Here is a 16242-nt window from a genome sequence, read left to right as displayed (position 1 = left end):
TGTACTTCGTAGATACGACAGACGGATCCAACGAAGGCTCAGCAGGGATTTTAATTGTCTCACAGCAACTGAAGAAGTTTTAGGAAACTGCATGGTTGTGGCCGCCAACAGTGCGTTCTGTTTTTCCACTTCTTTTTTTTTTTTTTAACAATAAGGTACTGGTGAACGACAGACGAGTGTGCACAAGTCGCAAAGAAAGAAAGAAAGCGATTTTTTAAAAATGCTTTTTTTTTTTTTTTTTTTTATCCCAAACATATGAATGAAGAGCTAATTCTGTTTGTGCAAGGGGAGGCCGCAATCGTAACCAGAAAACGAACTAAAGGTATAAAAGAGACCACCAGAACAATCAAAATCTAACACCAGACGCAAAAAACGTTATATTGTGCGGCTTTAAAACATTGTTTTTAATAACCTTGACCTTCCCAGATTGTTTTCCTAAATGCATCTTCATTTCCCTGAGTAATGAATTTCGCCGACCGCGATAAAGACACTGCAAAAAGACCCGCGCATCTGCCGATACCATCATAACTTTTATGATTTTGCATTCTGAAAAATTATACTTGGGGGAAGGAAAAAAAAACATGTAAACATTTTATTTTGAGCCTTACCTTGTATTTGTGGGATGTATGGTGCCAGCAGCTTGCCTCTTTTCTTCTCATAGCCCTTCTGAGTGATGTCCCCTGTGCAGAGACAGAGTCGGGGATGGGGGGGCACAGAGAGATGACTCATTAGCTTAACATGCTTTGCAGTGTTTGTGCGTCTGTATCGCAACGCCCCGGGATCAGAGCGCCGAGCCGGTAACGCTGGCGCTGCACGGAGATAAAAACACACGCGACGGTCTGCAAAAAGCGCGCTTGATAGTTAGAACAGAGAGGAGGATTTCCATTACATTTTTGAATGATAACGTCGTCCGAGCAGGCGGCATTTAAAAGATCATTTGTCTGGCCTGTCTGGAAAAGTGCGTCCGACGGAAGATAAATAACCGACGCGGATTTTTGCTGATGTCGACGTAAACCGAACGAGTCTCCATTGTCTTACCGCATAAAATTGAAAAGCAGACTCATTAAATAAGTCTGTTAATTTAATAGGCTCGTTTCAACGTTAGACCAAAGCGGAGGTTTGGATTCTGGTAAAAGAAAGGGACGGAAAGGGACGGAAACAGACGGGTAGCGTAGCAGCGGCCCGACAACTTTCTGGAAAAGCGGTGATTTTGCTTTAACATGTGAAGAGGGAAAGCTGGAGTTCACTCGTAGACGTTCGGGGCGACATTAAGTCCGACAATCTTTACGATCAGTTGCGTCAGCGACTGTCTCGCCAAGATTCGGGTCAAACTCCTATTTCCTTATGGGTCCAGATCTCAGGTTCCGGATAACAGATCGCTCCAGAGGAGAAGCACATCTCCCTGTCATTTCGGGGTTCGGGCACAATTATATTTGTTATATTTTTTACGACCAATGTCAACCTGAGGTTGGCGCGTTAGAAAAGTCAGTGATCAAGTGTGGATTAGATTGATTGATCGCATGCATCGAATGACCGATCATACAAATATGACTGTCTCGCTCAAGATAGCTGAGATGGTTTCCGGCCAAATATCACCACGCTTTAGTCTCGCTAAACATCAATGCAAATATTTTCACCTCTCATCTTCATTCGTGCTTCGTGACGAGCATCTCAACTTTGCTTTTCTTTAAAATGATCAATCCGCACTCAGATCCCATCCTGGATTGTTTGCATGAAAGCTCATTTTACACATTTCGGTGTACGTGTCCTTACAACTGTACATCTGCCATTGGCATAATAGTAACTTCCTTGTTTTGGTTTTATTCTGCTTCTATCAGACAACTAAACACATGGGACCCGTTCCAACAAAAAGACAATTACTGAAATTAGAGTCTGTCAGAGGTTAGTCTGACTGTTGAACTGGTCCCTTATTCAGGATAATTAGGGTTGAGGTCAACTAAAGCGGGCCAAAAGTTCAACACAGTTCCATCCACAGCACAAGCTGAGCCAGTTCTTCTCCGGATCTTGTTTCTCAGAAGATTACTTGCTTACATCTTATTAGGAGTTCCGAAAACATTTACCCTTCCGCTGGAAATCTCGCGTACGATACAAGACCTGCTCGTTCGCCCGGCTTTTCCAGCCAATTGACCGACACAATGCGGCAGTGTGGAAGCAGGTGTTGTTAGTCACACTGGTTGCCGCGCTGCCCGCTGGTCCTGAGTCACCAGTGCCGGTTGAATGCTTGCACTGTTAAACGTCCAGTGGCGCTGGAGGCTCGCAACAATACAGAGCTGTCCACAGACCGTGCCTGCTGACCTGACGCTGACTCTTATAAGTATCTCCGCTTGTGTTTGCGCGGGTGCGCACATCTGTGCACGTCGGTGTGCGCATACCAGGGTGTCTGAGCGTGCCACGGTCCGACAATAGGGAACTATTCGGCGCAGCGGCGCCTACGTCTGGGTCGCATCTTTGATGGCCTGGAGTCCAAAGCAAGAACCCCGCGGGATATTTTTGAGAGAAACTCGTACTTTGACCTCCAAGGAAGCCGCTTGGTTATTAAATATGGAGGAATGCGCTCAACTATTTAATGTTCAACAAGTAAACTTCTCTTGAATCAACAAAGTCTGTTTGGCTAAACCAGGGGTGTGAAATGTAAAAAATCCTGCCCGTGGAATAAGTGTACTATTTGAAAAAATACATAAAAATCATGAAAAGTACAGTTTCTATATTGTCCGCTAGGGTTGCAGTGTTTAAGTCAGTGTTCGCAACACGGTAAAACACCTCGCGACTCAGATTTTACAGCAGACGGCAGCAATGCGGCTTCCGGGTCTGTAAATAGTATTTTTACTTATTGTTAGAAATGTACCCGCTTTTCTGTTGTCGCCCGACACCCTCGTCAGCAAGATGTCGTTGTCAAAAAGAGAAAAGTGGACAAGGAGTCGAAGGTTTTCCGAGAAAAATAAACCACTTCTTATTTGTTGGTCTAAGTTAATAAGAAACCTGCAAGCTCGGTGTGGATGTGGCAAGTTTCTGTGCCGCGATGAGATTTGCCGTGGAGAAAAATACAACAAAATGCACGGAGAAGTTAGAAGACAGACTGAGGCAGTGTTGATGAAATTGCACTTGCTTCTCATCATGAATCTCATGTATGTTTTTTTTAAATGCACAGTTAATCCATATAAAGATTTTCATCATTTGCCTGTTCTCCTTTACGCTAAAACAAAGGAAACATTCGGACTCGGTGTTACATCGAGGTAATCACGCTATGATTTTACCCTTCCTGCCCCCTTGACATCAAATCGGGACGTATGTTGCCACCGGCCACCAAAATGGGTTTGGTCGAAACCACGTGTTTCCATATCAGATATTCACACAGAGACACTTGTTTTAATTCTAAAGCAGCTGCTGCCTCCACAACGGAAGAGGACGTTGGGATGGAGGAGCGACACAAATGGATGGATGGATCAGGAAAACCTGACGCCTGATAAGATACACGAGTGTCCGAAGGGACAAGATACAGAGCAGCAGCTGCCGTTGACCTCGTGCACCGACGACGCTCTATGTGATATAATTGAGCTGTAAAAAAGGTAAATCACCCCAAATTTAGGCTGACAGATGAGGTTACACGGGAATCTCCGTGGACCATGATGTTTGCAGATGATATTGTGATCTGTAGTGAGAGCAGACAACAGGTAGAGGAACATCTAGAGAGGTGGAGGTATGATCTGGAAAGGAGAGGAATGAAGGTGAGTCGCAGCAAGACAGAATATATGTGTGTGAATGAGAGGAACTCGGGTGGAACGCTGAGGCTACAGGGAGTGGAGATCAAGAAGCTGGAGGATTTCAGGTCAACAGTCCAGAGCGTAGGAGAGTGTGGAAAAGAGGTGAAGAGACGGTCCAAGCAGGTTGGAATGGGTGGAGAAAAGTGTCAGGGGTATGAAGAGATAGAAGACTTTCAGCCAGAATAAAAGGAAAGGTGTACAAGACAGTGGTGAGACCAGCGATGATGTTTGGACTAGAAACTGTTCCAATGACCAAAAGACAGCAGGCAGAACTAGAGGTTGCAGGGATGAAGATGTTGAGGTTCTCTTTGGGAGTGACCAGGATGGAGAGGATAAGGAATGAGTCCATCAGAGGAACAGCACGTTAGATGTTTTGGAGAGAAGGTCAGAGAAGCCAGACTGAGATGGTTGGGTCATGGACAGAGGAGGGATAGAGAATATATTGGTAGACGGATGCTGGAATTGGAGCTGCCAGGCAAGAGGTCTGGAGGAAGACCAAAGAGAAGATTTATGGACGTCGTGAGAGAAGATATGAAGGCAGTTGGTGTGAGAGAGGAGGATCCAGAGAATAGGGTTAGATGGAGAAAGTGGACTCGCTGTGGCGACACCTGAAGGGAAAAGCCGAAAGAAGAAGAAGAAGAAGAAGAAGAAGAAGAAGACCCAGGAGGCTCTTGGGAGGAGGTGCGAGGGGGAGGATCATCACGGGAGATGATGGGAGCGCACGAGGAGGGGATGGAGGAGACGTCCGAGGCTCAGCTGGATGACGTTTTTTTTAAATTTTTTGTTTGTTTTCTCCCCTCTTTTCCCACATCCACTTTAACCAAACTCCCGCTCCATTGTTCGCCCTGCACCTTTTCACCTCCATCTCTGGCCCCGGTGGTTCAACGTCGACCCACACGAAGCTTCTGCCCTCCAGACGCTTATTTTATTTTATTTTTTGACCTGCAGGAGTTCCTTTCAAAGGGTTGAAATACCAGGGATTCACTTCTATGTCCCGCGTCCATCATTTTGTGGGGTTTATTCTGGATCTGTGACACTTTCTTATCATCTGGAGCCGCCGAAATGGTTTCCTCCTCTAACCAGCGGGCACAATTTTCCAAGATTGCGGCCGTAGATGTTCCAGTCACCCTGCTTTTAAGCTCATTTCGAAAAAAAAAAAAAAAGGCGAGATAAAACGGTCAGACAGTGATCCGATAAAGCAAGAAGGCCGCTGACCTCTGCCTCGTCTTATTGACCGTAATCGACCGATCGTGAGTGTGATCGATTGAGGGTTATTGGGCGAAGAACGGCCGTGCGTCTCTGAGCCTTCGGATTAAGATTAAATTACAAAAACACAGCGCATTCCTTAACGCGCCGTCACGGACATTTCGAGGAGGGATACTGACGCCCCCGGATGAAAATGGCGGGGTTCGCTTAACTAAAATCGAAATTGAATAGTGAACTATTACGAGATGGATTAAAATAAATGGTAACTGGACAGCTCAGTATTATCCTTCAATGTGCTTTATAAAAATAAAATGTGTGTGTGTGTGAGAGAGAGAACACTGTGCCTTTTTTTAACAAAATTGTGATCGAGTGATCAATTAATTGACCTGTGTATCGTTTTTGTTGTTTAAATAAACGAGTAGCTTCGCAATCGTTACAAATCAAAAGTTGCAGCTTCGTCCATTATGTCTCTATAAAATAAATTTATTTCCGACGCTGGGACCATTAGCTGATCGAGTTATAGGAGATGAAAAGATAACAGATATTGTTTTTTTTTTTTTTGCATCCACCTTTTATGAGCAAGAGATTTTAATCTTATAAAATCTCTTGTATTTCACTGTTCGATCCGCTTGGAAAATGATGAAGGGAGGAAACAGTAAGTATCGTCTGCCGAGCCGAGCGAGAGACGCTTAATTGTAACCCAATTCATTTGGAGGATAATGCTGAAAACGTTTGTGCTCTGAAATAAAACCTGTGTGTGTGTGTGTGTGTGTGTGTGTGACCTTGCGACCCTCTGCTTTTAGTGACGGCCCCGCCCGCCCTCGCTGTCAGTTCCCGTGCCAGGCCGACACACCACGCGCCGACGCCGCTGCCAAGACAGCGAGCTACCAGTCTGCCACGGAAAACCACCGCTTAATATTTAGACAAGGGGAAAATGTACTCTTAAGGCTCTTGTGATGATTTCAGCAAAAGCAGACGCGGTCAGATGTCACGTAGCGTTAACTTTCAACCGTGCAAATGTCGACATTGCACATTTTGTTTCAGGCGTTACTGAATGCGGACGCGTTCAAAATTCTCCGTACCGAACGCGGTTTATTCGAGGACGGGGAGCGACGGCTTTCGGGTAGCGGATTATCGTCCGCCTCGGCAGAAGAGCGGCGTACGAGGCGCGAGAGACAGTAAGACAAAGTGACCAAATTGCAAACATTGCGAGCAAGCGGAGAGGAAAAAGTACTTTGACAGCGCGGCGTGAAATAACCCGATTAAATCCTTTCCGAATGCTTTAAACAGACGCAGAAACGAGGTAGAATCACTCACGTGTCGGAGCCCGAAGGGCGGGCGGAAGAGCGACGACGCACCTTCGGCTCGAGGAGCGTCGGTTATCCCCTACAGATCCGAAAATCCAAAATCAATCCTCCGCCGGCACGTGAGGCCGTCCGCCGCCTTTTGTTTCATTTCGGCACGAGCGGCGGAAAGTGAATGAACCCCATCTCCCTGCGTCTCCCCGCTCGCCGCCGCCCTCCCTCTGGCGTGCCACGCTCCAGAACCCCCCCCTCCCGCTCTCCCACCCTCGCCATCCCTACAACTCTTTCCTCCCCGGCTCACAAAGCCGAGCCAGGCTCCGGGATTAGGGTGTCAAAGCAAACCCCTGCCCCCAACCTTCCCACATACCAACCCCTCTGTTTCTATCTCTCTCACCCCCCCCCCCCCCCCCCGATGTATGCACTGTAAAAAAAAAAAAAACACACATTTTAAGAGTTTTTCTTGGCAAAACTGCTTCAAGGTGAATCTGTTTTGTTTTTTTTCTCAATGCAGCATTTATATTGTTTATTATATATATATATATATATATACACTGCTCAAAAAAATAAAGGGAACACTTAAAAAACACATCCTAGATCTGAATGAATGAAATATTCTTATGAAATACTTTGCTCTTTACACAGTTGAATGTGCTGACAACAAAGTCACACAAAAATGATCCATGGAAATTAAATGTATCAACCCATGGAGGTCTGGATTAGGAATCACACTCAAAATTAAAGTGTAAAAACAAACTCCAGGCTGATCCAACTTTGATGTAATGTCCTTAAAACAAGTCAAAATGAAACCGTGTATTGCTTCCTGAGTGGACACTATGATTTCACACAAGTGTGATTGACTTGGAGTTACATTGTGTTGTTCAAGTGTTCCCTTTATTTTTTTGAGCAGTATATATATATATATATATATATATATATATATATGTATCTACTTCCAGCGCTGTCTTGGGCGGCTGCCTGCCAGTTTCTCCTCACCTTAGTGTCTCTTTTTCCTAAATTCTCTACTTCTATTTTTCCATTTACTTCTTCTTCTTCTTCCCTCTGCCGCAGGGAATGTTCAAATCTTTGTAGTTAACAGTTAAGACAATTTATATTTCATTGTATTTCTTATTCTTCCTCCTTCCTACTGTTATCTATTACTGTTATGTTTTTACTTGAAACTCAGGCACAACAATTTCCTTCGGGATAAATAAAGTTGTTCTCATCTCTTATTTAACGCCGCCCCGATAATAAACACTCCGATATTATTATTATTATTATCACCGCACGTGGAGTCGGCTAGATCTAACTTGCTTGCTTGAATTGTGCACGTTTTCTCCCCTTCGATGATTACGCAGTGTGAAAAATGTAACCTATATTTAAGAGTGAAGGGGAGGCGATGTTTGGATAAGATTAGGCTTATCGTGACCAGGAGCCCTTTGATGTGCAAGAAAATACTGCCTTGTGTTTCCACTGGTGGAGTCTCAGCAGTCCCAGCTGGTTTATCAGCCTTTGTGTGTGTGTGTGTGTGTGTATGTGTGTTTAATGTCTGAAATTAGGAGCTTATTCACCCCATGGCAGTAAGTTTCTATGAAATGAATAGCTGTATATAATTAGCCTTAATTATTACGAGCTCAGACAGAATCGGCCCGTCTCACACACACACACACACACACACACACACACACACACACACACAGACACACACACACAGTCTCCTGCTTCTATGGACTGGGATGATTTGATATGTCGACTTTGTCTGAGGAAGCTAACTTCCTTCGCCGATTTAGGAAAGAACGGAGTAACCAGGAGAGCGCGTAATATTTTAGACAATTTTTTAGACAATTTAGGCAATATTTTAGACATAACATGAGAGCAGAAAAAATAAAATAAACATTCTAAATATATATATTCGTCACATATAAGAGGTCCGCGGTCTGAACAAGATTGTGACAATGTGTCAAAAGGTTGAAAATTAACTAATCACAAAAGAGGTGTTTTGCTAATTCGAGAAAAAGTATTTGGAAATAGTGTTGAATTGAAATGATTTGGGGAAATAAGAATACATTAAATATGCAGAAATCTACCAAATCTAATGATCCAAATTGACAAATTCTTGATGCAAACCAGTGCAAAAACACAACTCAAGCTCTGCTATGTTAAAAATGGTGCTTCTATAACACGACGATAGAATCTCCCCAAAAAGTCGTATCATTTGAGTTTATTTCTGCAAAGTGAAAACACACTCCCTGTGTCATTTTCACCGAGGGCCACATCAGCATAATGGTTGCCCTCAAAGGGCCACGTGGAACGCGTAACAGAATAAATGTAACTAAATGCATCGTCAAATAAATCTAAAGCCTCTTGAATGTTAAATAACTCTGATAATGTAACAAACATGCACCACATGCATTCCCATCTCTCTAGAAACAGCCTTCCATCTGCATCAACTTTTCTCTCCCCGGACATTCAGTGATCATTTGTACCTTTAAAGATGTTCTGGCGGGCCACATAAAATGACGTGACGGGCCACGTTTGGCCCGCGGGCCTTGAGTTTGCCACATGTGCTCTAAGACAATGGAAGTATGAGATCATTTTCCTTTTTTCCCCCGCTATATTTAAGCCACTTAACCCAAATCTGAATGGAAACAGACATTTCCGACCTGCGACCGAGCCAGTCTGTTCATGTCTGTTAATTGTACGTCGTGGGTGAAAGGAGGTCGAGTACTAGTTTGACGTGAAGGCCTCGACCCGACATGAAGAACTCACTAAAGAGGTCCACGGTGGACAACATGGAATTAGTCACTGCGGTAAAACTATTTGAAAGCATTTAACTAGCGTTGATTAAATCACCAATGAGGCAAAAGTTGAAAATAGCTTCAATACTTATAAGAAGTACTATTGTCCACGCCTATATAAATCATGAGCATTTAAATTTTAAGGTCGATGCGCCGTCATTATAATACTGATATTGTGGTAATATTATTATAATAGTGCGCTTTTTATCCCAAACTGTATCCAATTATATGACAAAATCACTTAAATTTGACGTCGGAAATATGTGTGTCCCCGGCAATAACGTGTATCGCATTGCATCGGGGTCTCTTTTTCCGATAAATCGGTAAGTATTTGAATCGCTGGAAGTATTTCCTCAAACACAGCATTCTTTTTTGGGACCGGGCGGGATGGAAACTTTGTTCCAATCTGTTTGACGGCAGATCTGCTCATTTCAAGACGCATATTTAACACAAATGAACAAAACGGCGCCTTTCAATCCGTCGGGGATTTCGTTTCCTTTGTAGGTCGCGGCAAATATGTGACTGCGGGTTGTTTTTTTTTGTTTTGTTTTGTGTTTTTTCCCCCCTCGTGAGTCATTCCGATGTACATGAACGTGCGACTTTGAGTCCATTGTGCGAGTCGGGGATGGGAGGAATAAGACTGGCGATGCAGAAAGGAGGCCGATCAAGGAGAAAAAGGAGCTTGAAACCGGGAGCCAGCTGGAGAAACAAAGGGGGGCTGAAGCTGGCCGGCTGGATGAGGCTTCAGGGAGAATGACGTGAAGGAGGGTGGGGGCGCAGAAATTAAGATGCAATAAAAGAGGATATGATTAAAATGTAATGACTTCCTTTTCCTTCTTCAGTCACACACACACACTTACACACACGCTTGATTCAAAGAAGCCGGGCGTCTCGGTCGCCATCCATCAACAGCCTAAATCACCTTTTTGGATCACTTTTAATTAAGTGGTGCCGATGCATTAGAAGACTGACTGAGCGAACCCCCTCCAACCGTTTTGCAAACGCACAACCCCGCCATCGCGCTCACGCACCGGGACACGGATCCACGCCGAGCCCCCAAATCCCCCGCCGTCCCCGAGGCGCCGTACGTCTGGTGAGCAAACAGACAGTGTGAATAATAAGACATTAGATGCAGAGGAGCCTGCGGCGGGAAACGGCTTTTGCAGCGCAGACAAGATGGGGGTCGTAATAAACAATCCTAAATAAAGGCTGATATGTTGTACAAATAAAAGGAAGGCGAGGTTTAGGTTTCTTGCATTGTTGCGTTACGGTCGATAATAAGAGTAAGAATAAAAATAAGAATAAGAATTTATCCCAAGGGAAATTGCTGTGCCAGAATTACAAGAAAAATATAACAATAATAAATAATAGTAGAAAATTGTATAAACAGGTAAGGGGGAGAGTAAAAAATAGAAATAAACGATAAAGTGTCTTAAGTAACAAGGGAAAACTATAAAGTGTCTTAAGGTCTTAAGTAACATGTGAAAGATAAGGAGTGCACAAGAGTATGAAAAAATATTCTACATGTAGCTGTTTTGAAATATCGCACAGTTATGAACATCTATACAGATAAATTATTACAATTTACAGTAAGTGGGTCTGATTTCCTTTTTTTTTTTTCTTTTTAAGGTTTTAAATGGGGGTTTTCACATGTATGGCTGCGCCAACTCCAAATGTTTTGGAGAGGACGGACGGTGAATATTTTGGTAGACGGATGCTGGAATTGGAAGTCTAGATCCGCGGTGGGCAATTATTTTGGCTGGCGAGCCACATTTCTTATTTTATTTTAATGCGCGGGCCGACTCGGTATCACGTAAATTGAACAAACTGAAAATCGCAATTTAAATATTTGCATTTTTCGACATTTAATTCCAACATGAAAATCATTCATGATCGTATAAATGTACCGACTTTATTTTGTGTAGAATCCTCCATACGAAATTAAACAAAAGGAAAAAAAAATCTAAATTCAATATTGATTGAAAATACTTAAAATATTCAAAGGAAAAAAACTTTGGCGGGACGGATAAAAAAAGCAAAATGGGCCGGATGTGGCCGTAAAGTGCCCGGGTCTGGTCTAGAGGAAGACCAAGGAGAACCAACGCAGGGAAAAGCCCAAAGGAGAAGAAGAAGAAAATAATTACGGATTGACTGGTGAACAATTTGAAAAAGAAGAGGACACGTTTCCTCCGGGCCTCTCTGCGGTACAAAACAATAACAAAACAAGCGTCCCGTCTCAAATGCACTGCTAGTTATACATAGAAAGATTTGTTGCGAGATGTGAAAAAAGAGAGGCTACAAAAAGACAGGCGTGAAATACTTTGTGAGCAGACGAGTAACTGGATCTGGAATCTCACTCGCTACGTTCCTGCCTGGAGGACAATGAAAAACCCTGTTAATGATGTAACTCGGGTCCACAGAAAGCTCCTTTTGAAGCACCTAAAGTCAAGGAGCTCGTTGTTTACGCTTTTCTTATCGGAACTTATCGCCCTCCCTTTGAGCCTCATTTCTACATGTCAAATGTCGTACTTTGTTTTTTTTTCTCCTCTAGCTGTTTCTAACACCGGTCTGGTTGCTCCACCATTACCTTGACAAGGTCTCCAAACACGGGATGAAGAGATATCTCCGCCATGATATGTTTAAGCTATGACACATTGAGCTATAAATCGCTTTTTTTTTTTTCGCCGGGAAACGGTATATTGCATGCCGTGATTATTTCATGATTTGTGCAATCAAACAAACATATTAAGAGTTTAAAATCCAGAGAGAGAGAGAGATTCGGACATAAATTTGCAACATTGCGGGAAGAAACTACATGACACGAAATGATTATTTCACACTCAACTCACGTCCTGGAGTGTGTCTCAGGGTGTGTGATCTGTAGACCTGGTCGCGTGTGTGTGACCAGCGGAAAAAACCTTAAAGTAAAAGCTTTAACATGAAATGGAAGAATTGGCTTCCGATGCTACTCCGGTTAATATGATGGACTTTATTTACGTCCATAACTCCGAAGTGGCTCCCCGTCCCTCCTCCCTCGGCTTGATTTGTTTGACAGGTCGCCTATAAATCACCTCTGCTGGTGGCGACACCAACCGGATTTCTTTTTAACCGTATTTCATGTCCACTACTGTTCGGTAGCCAACTCGACGCCTTGGCAGCCCTCCGCGGCGCGCGGCGTCCAACCGGCCGCTAATGAGTAGCCGCTGCCAATCTATCCCCATTGTATAGATAGAAATGACCATGTCGTTATGTTTGTTCACCCATTCGTCCATCGTCTCTATCGCTTCCCCTGCACTCGGGGAACTCGGCGATCGCTGCGCGAGAGGCAATTTAGTCTTCGATGAAGCTAATTCATGTTTTTGGATTGTGGGAGGAGAGCGGAGAACACGCAGAAAAGCCCTGCAGACACGGCGAGAACATGCCAGCTCCGCCCACAACATTATCTCACAGTCAGAATCCCTACCCGGGTTGAATATCTCATGTTGCTTTAGGGAACGATGAACCTAAAAGCTTTATTTACATTGTGATTTATTGTTTCTTTATCAAGTGTTTGCTTTGTTTTTTTTTTTTATTTACCTCGGCGCAGGCGAGACAACAGTGCGTCACCATGACTGGGTCGGGGATAAAAGTGAGACCATTTGAAGCCCCCAAGCGTTTTGCACAATTCTGCACGGTCTCAGAGGATGCGGACGGATTCATTGCCGTCTCCTTTGTCTGGTCATTACCATACGAATGGCCCGTTTTACCGGCTTAGCCATTAAGCTCCTCGCATATGTACACATATCGGCGTCATTGCTATAGTCAAGAACAGCAGGGCTGAAGAGGGCTGGGTTTTAGAGCCAGAACACACAACACCACTAAACATCTACACGCCGGCGCCGTGGCAATCCAATTATAGGGCGAACAAACAGAGACACTCGGTGTTCTCGGGCCATTACAGCAAACCGGGCGTTTGCGTATCGTCCGTATCTGTGTGTCGGGGCCAAAAGCTAACAGGCACCTTTCCATTCTAATAAGCGACATTTCCTTTTGTTCCCTGCCTGTGACTCACGACAAAGTCCTGAAAGGCAGCGGCGTTTAACTACACGATGACGCCAGTGTCTGATAATGAAGCCGCACGAAAGCCAAATATGCAGTAGGTTCATGATTTGTTATCATTTGTGCCGATACCAAATTGCATGTGTCCTTATTTATACAGTTGGTTTTTAAAAGGGGCGGCGGCTGGGTTTTTATTTAGGAGAGCGAGGATACACACAAATTGCCTGCTTGCTGGCATTATCGTTCCACCTCACAGAACAAATATCAAAGGTGTTCCATTTTCAGTGACATAAAGCAGGGAAAAAAAATGTCGTCGGGTTTGTTTCGTTTTTTCTTTTGCCTGATAATTGGCTCTGTATAACCAATGGTGTCAACAACCTCTGGTTTGTCTGTTTTAATTTTCTTTTCTCTATAAATATATCTCTGTATTTTTAATTCCTCTCCCCTCAAAATCTTTGTACTTAAAGACCTTAAAACACTTTATAGCCTTGACTTGTTACTTTGACACTTTATAGTTTTATTTGTATTTCTTATTTGTATTTCTCTTTCTCCCCCCTTTTTTGTACTGTTTATAAAATTTCCAACTATTATCTATTATTGTTATGTTTTACTTGAAACTCTGGCACAAAAATTTCCTTCGGGATAAATAAAGTTGTCTTATCGCAAGCAAAAGGTTCTGACGCTTAAAAATATAGCGACGAGGAGTCAAAACCCTCGTGAAGATGAAGCGTCTCGCCTGGCATTCGTTATCGGTTATCCTCATTCTCGCGTTCAATCAAATACAAATTTTGCAAATGTCCTGCAGACAGAAAAGGAGACTTAAATTGGAAGCGGGAGAAAGTGCAGGTTTAAATCTACGTTCCTCAAATGGGCCACTGATACAATCAGTACAAAACATTCCTGTCGATACGTATCCGTAATGACGACACATTTTTCACGTAGCCACGGCAACAGCGGAGGCCTCCGGAACGCCAAAGAGAGTAGATTCGTGTGAATCCGACCTGAATACCAACCCTTGCGCCGATAAACTTTTCATGACCCGGATGCTCGCATAACTTAAATAATACCGTGAAACCCGCATCGAGACGAGTGCGGCGAAAACGCGAGAGCTTCCAAGCGAAGCAGCGTCTTTAGCGAGTCTATTTTTCTTCCCGTTCTTTCATTTCCCCGGTAACCGTTCTAAACCTCTCCATCTTACCCCTCCCTCTTCGCAGCCCTCGTCCTCTTTTTGTCCCAGTGACGTCGGTTGATTTACATTTATGTCCACCGGTCGCATATCACTGTGGATAGAAACACACTTTTCAAATAAATACTAAAGTGTTCAACCGGACGAGAACGCGTCTATCTTCGGTAACTATCTACGTCATCGTATTTTTCCCCCCGAAGGAAGAAAGTACAAAAATGAGGACCAAGTCTGCATAATCACTCATCTATGATTCACTTTCTTCACCGTTCTTCTGGACACCCCTGCCTGGAAGTAGAGCGGCGGCGAAAACCTTTGAAATTTTAAACGCAAATCAGCACCGACTTGGTTCAGGTTAGCGAGGCCGAGGCCGGAGGAGGCCGGCGCTTCTGCTCCGTGCCGTGCAAGATGTTCATTAGCGGGGGAAAGAAGAAAAAAACAAAATTATTCTGTCGGCACAGTGTGTCTACAGCCTGGAGAGTTGAGCGGACGTCACACTGGGTCGTGGATTCTACGTGGAAAAAAGCGTATCGAAAATATATTAATCACTTTTACCTCAGACATTTTATTTCCATTATATTTAGGGAGAATATATTGATATTGTAAAGGAAAATTGGTTTTTGCTTTTTCTCAATAGTTTGTTGTTCATATTGAAGAATCTGTTTTCTGCTCAATGTGTTGCATTTCCCCGTGATTTAAAAAAAACGTAAATGAATCGTGAATTTGCCGATGACAATGTTTCATCCCAACAAAAAAAAAAAAAAAAAAAAAAAAAAATTCCTTGTTTTAATTTGGAATATTTCAGATACACACATGCACGCCTCTTCAAAAAAAAAAAATTGTCCAGCCGCAGCATGTGTGCAGCAGCCACGACTGCCACCAGACCCACAAATGCAAAAAAGCAAACTGGTTTTAAAGGCATCCAGTTCAAACTTCGGCGGCATTTCCGCTTTGCGGTGACGTGGCGCGCGAAGCCATCGGAGTTCCCGACTGTTTTCCAGTCAAACCCCATCGGTGTTGTCGGGGGGGCGATTGGATCTGGGCTTTTGTTGCGTCTGTCCAACAGAGGGTGCTAAAACAATGTCTCTGACGAACCTCCGCTGAATTTCATTTCTCCTCGACCGGCTGTTCCTCTCAGCGCACGGTTTCTTTCTTGTTTTCCCATCTTATTTTCCAGGTTTTACAGCATGTGAGACTGTACATTCAGTTAGTGATGAGTCACGGGCAATATGCGTTTTGATAACATCCAAAATCACGGATAGAGCGATTTGAGAAGTAAATTATATTCCGGCTTGAGAACGTGCACGCTGAATATATGCATTTGGAGGCGTCCCCGTGCTCATCCATCACAGCGGTTTGGCGTGGGTTTCCTAATGAGCGAGCGCTTCATGAGGTCAGCGTTCGGTTCTCTTGACAAAGGCCAAGCTATAAAACAGCGATCACTTTACTGCAGCCACACAAGGGGGGAAAAAAAAGCAATATTTACAAAAACAGCGAGCTCTGCTTACACCAGACTGTGACCTACCGTGACAGATTTTACTCTCTAGGTTTGTCTAAATATTACGCCGATTCAGTCACAGTTAAAAACTGCTGTGATTGGCTCATCTGGAGTGAAGCGATCGCAACATAGGCCACGCATTTTGCGCGCGAAAAAATTCAACTCAAGCAATAATACGGTGCTTATTAGAAACAGGTAGCTCAGGTTGGGATGGAAGGTGAACGGCAGACGTCAGGTCCGACACAAGAGTGTGTGACCTCTGAACAAAAGGCATTTACGATGCTAATGCGGCCCCGACCCCTTTCAGGCTGAACTAATCTGTGCAGCGCATCCATCTTCCACCTTCTAAATGAAGGTCACGGCCAAATTTTGGGTGCAGATCCACATCTGTTGATTTGGCTGACGCTGCTTACTTTCAATTTTAATTTTCAAATCA

The 16242-nt window shown here is 43.8% G+C and overlaps 1 protein-coding gene across 2 annotated transcripts in view; it reads right to left on the bottom strand.

Annotated features, from left to right (window-relative positions):
• Window positions 1-16242, bottom strand: part of LOC147235096 (disco-interacting protein 2 homolog A-like) — a 93819-nt gene that overhangs the window by 44688 nt on the left and 32889 nt on the right. For both annotated transcript variants that reach the window (XM_086145946.1, XM_086145947.1), the window contains exon 2: window positions 609-680. In XM_086145946.1, the coding sequence (XP_086002072.1) occupies window positions 609-680 (72 nt within the window). The remainder of the gene's footprint in view (window positions 1-608; window positions 681-16242) is intronic.

Source organism: Fistularia commersonii, chromosome 4 (assembly GCF_037954325.1).
Source record: "Fistularia commersonii isolate RoL2024-O1a breed Wild chromosome 4, RoL_Fcom_v1.0, whole genome shotgun sequence".
In the NCBI taxonomy this organism is placed as follows: domain Eukaryota; kingdom Metazoa; phylum Chordata; class Actinopteri; order Syngnathiformes; family Fistulariidae; genus Fistularia; species Fistularia commersonii.
The sequence above is the reverse complement of the archived record's forward strand: the minus strand, read 5'-3'. Positions and strand labels throughout refer to the sequence as shown.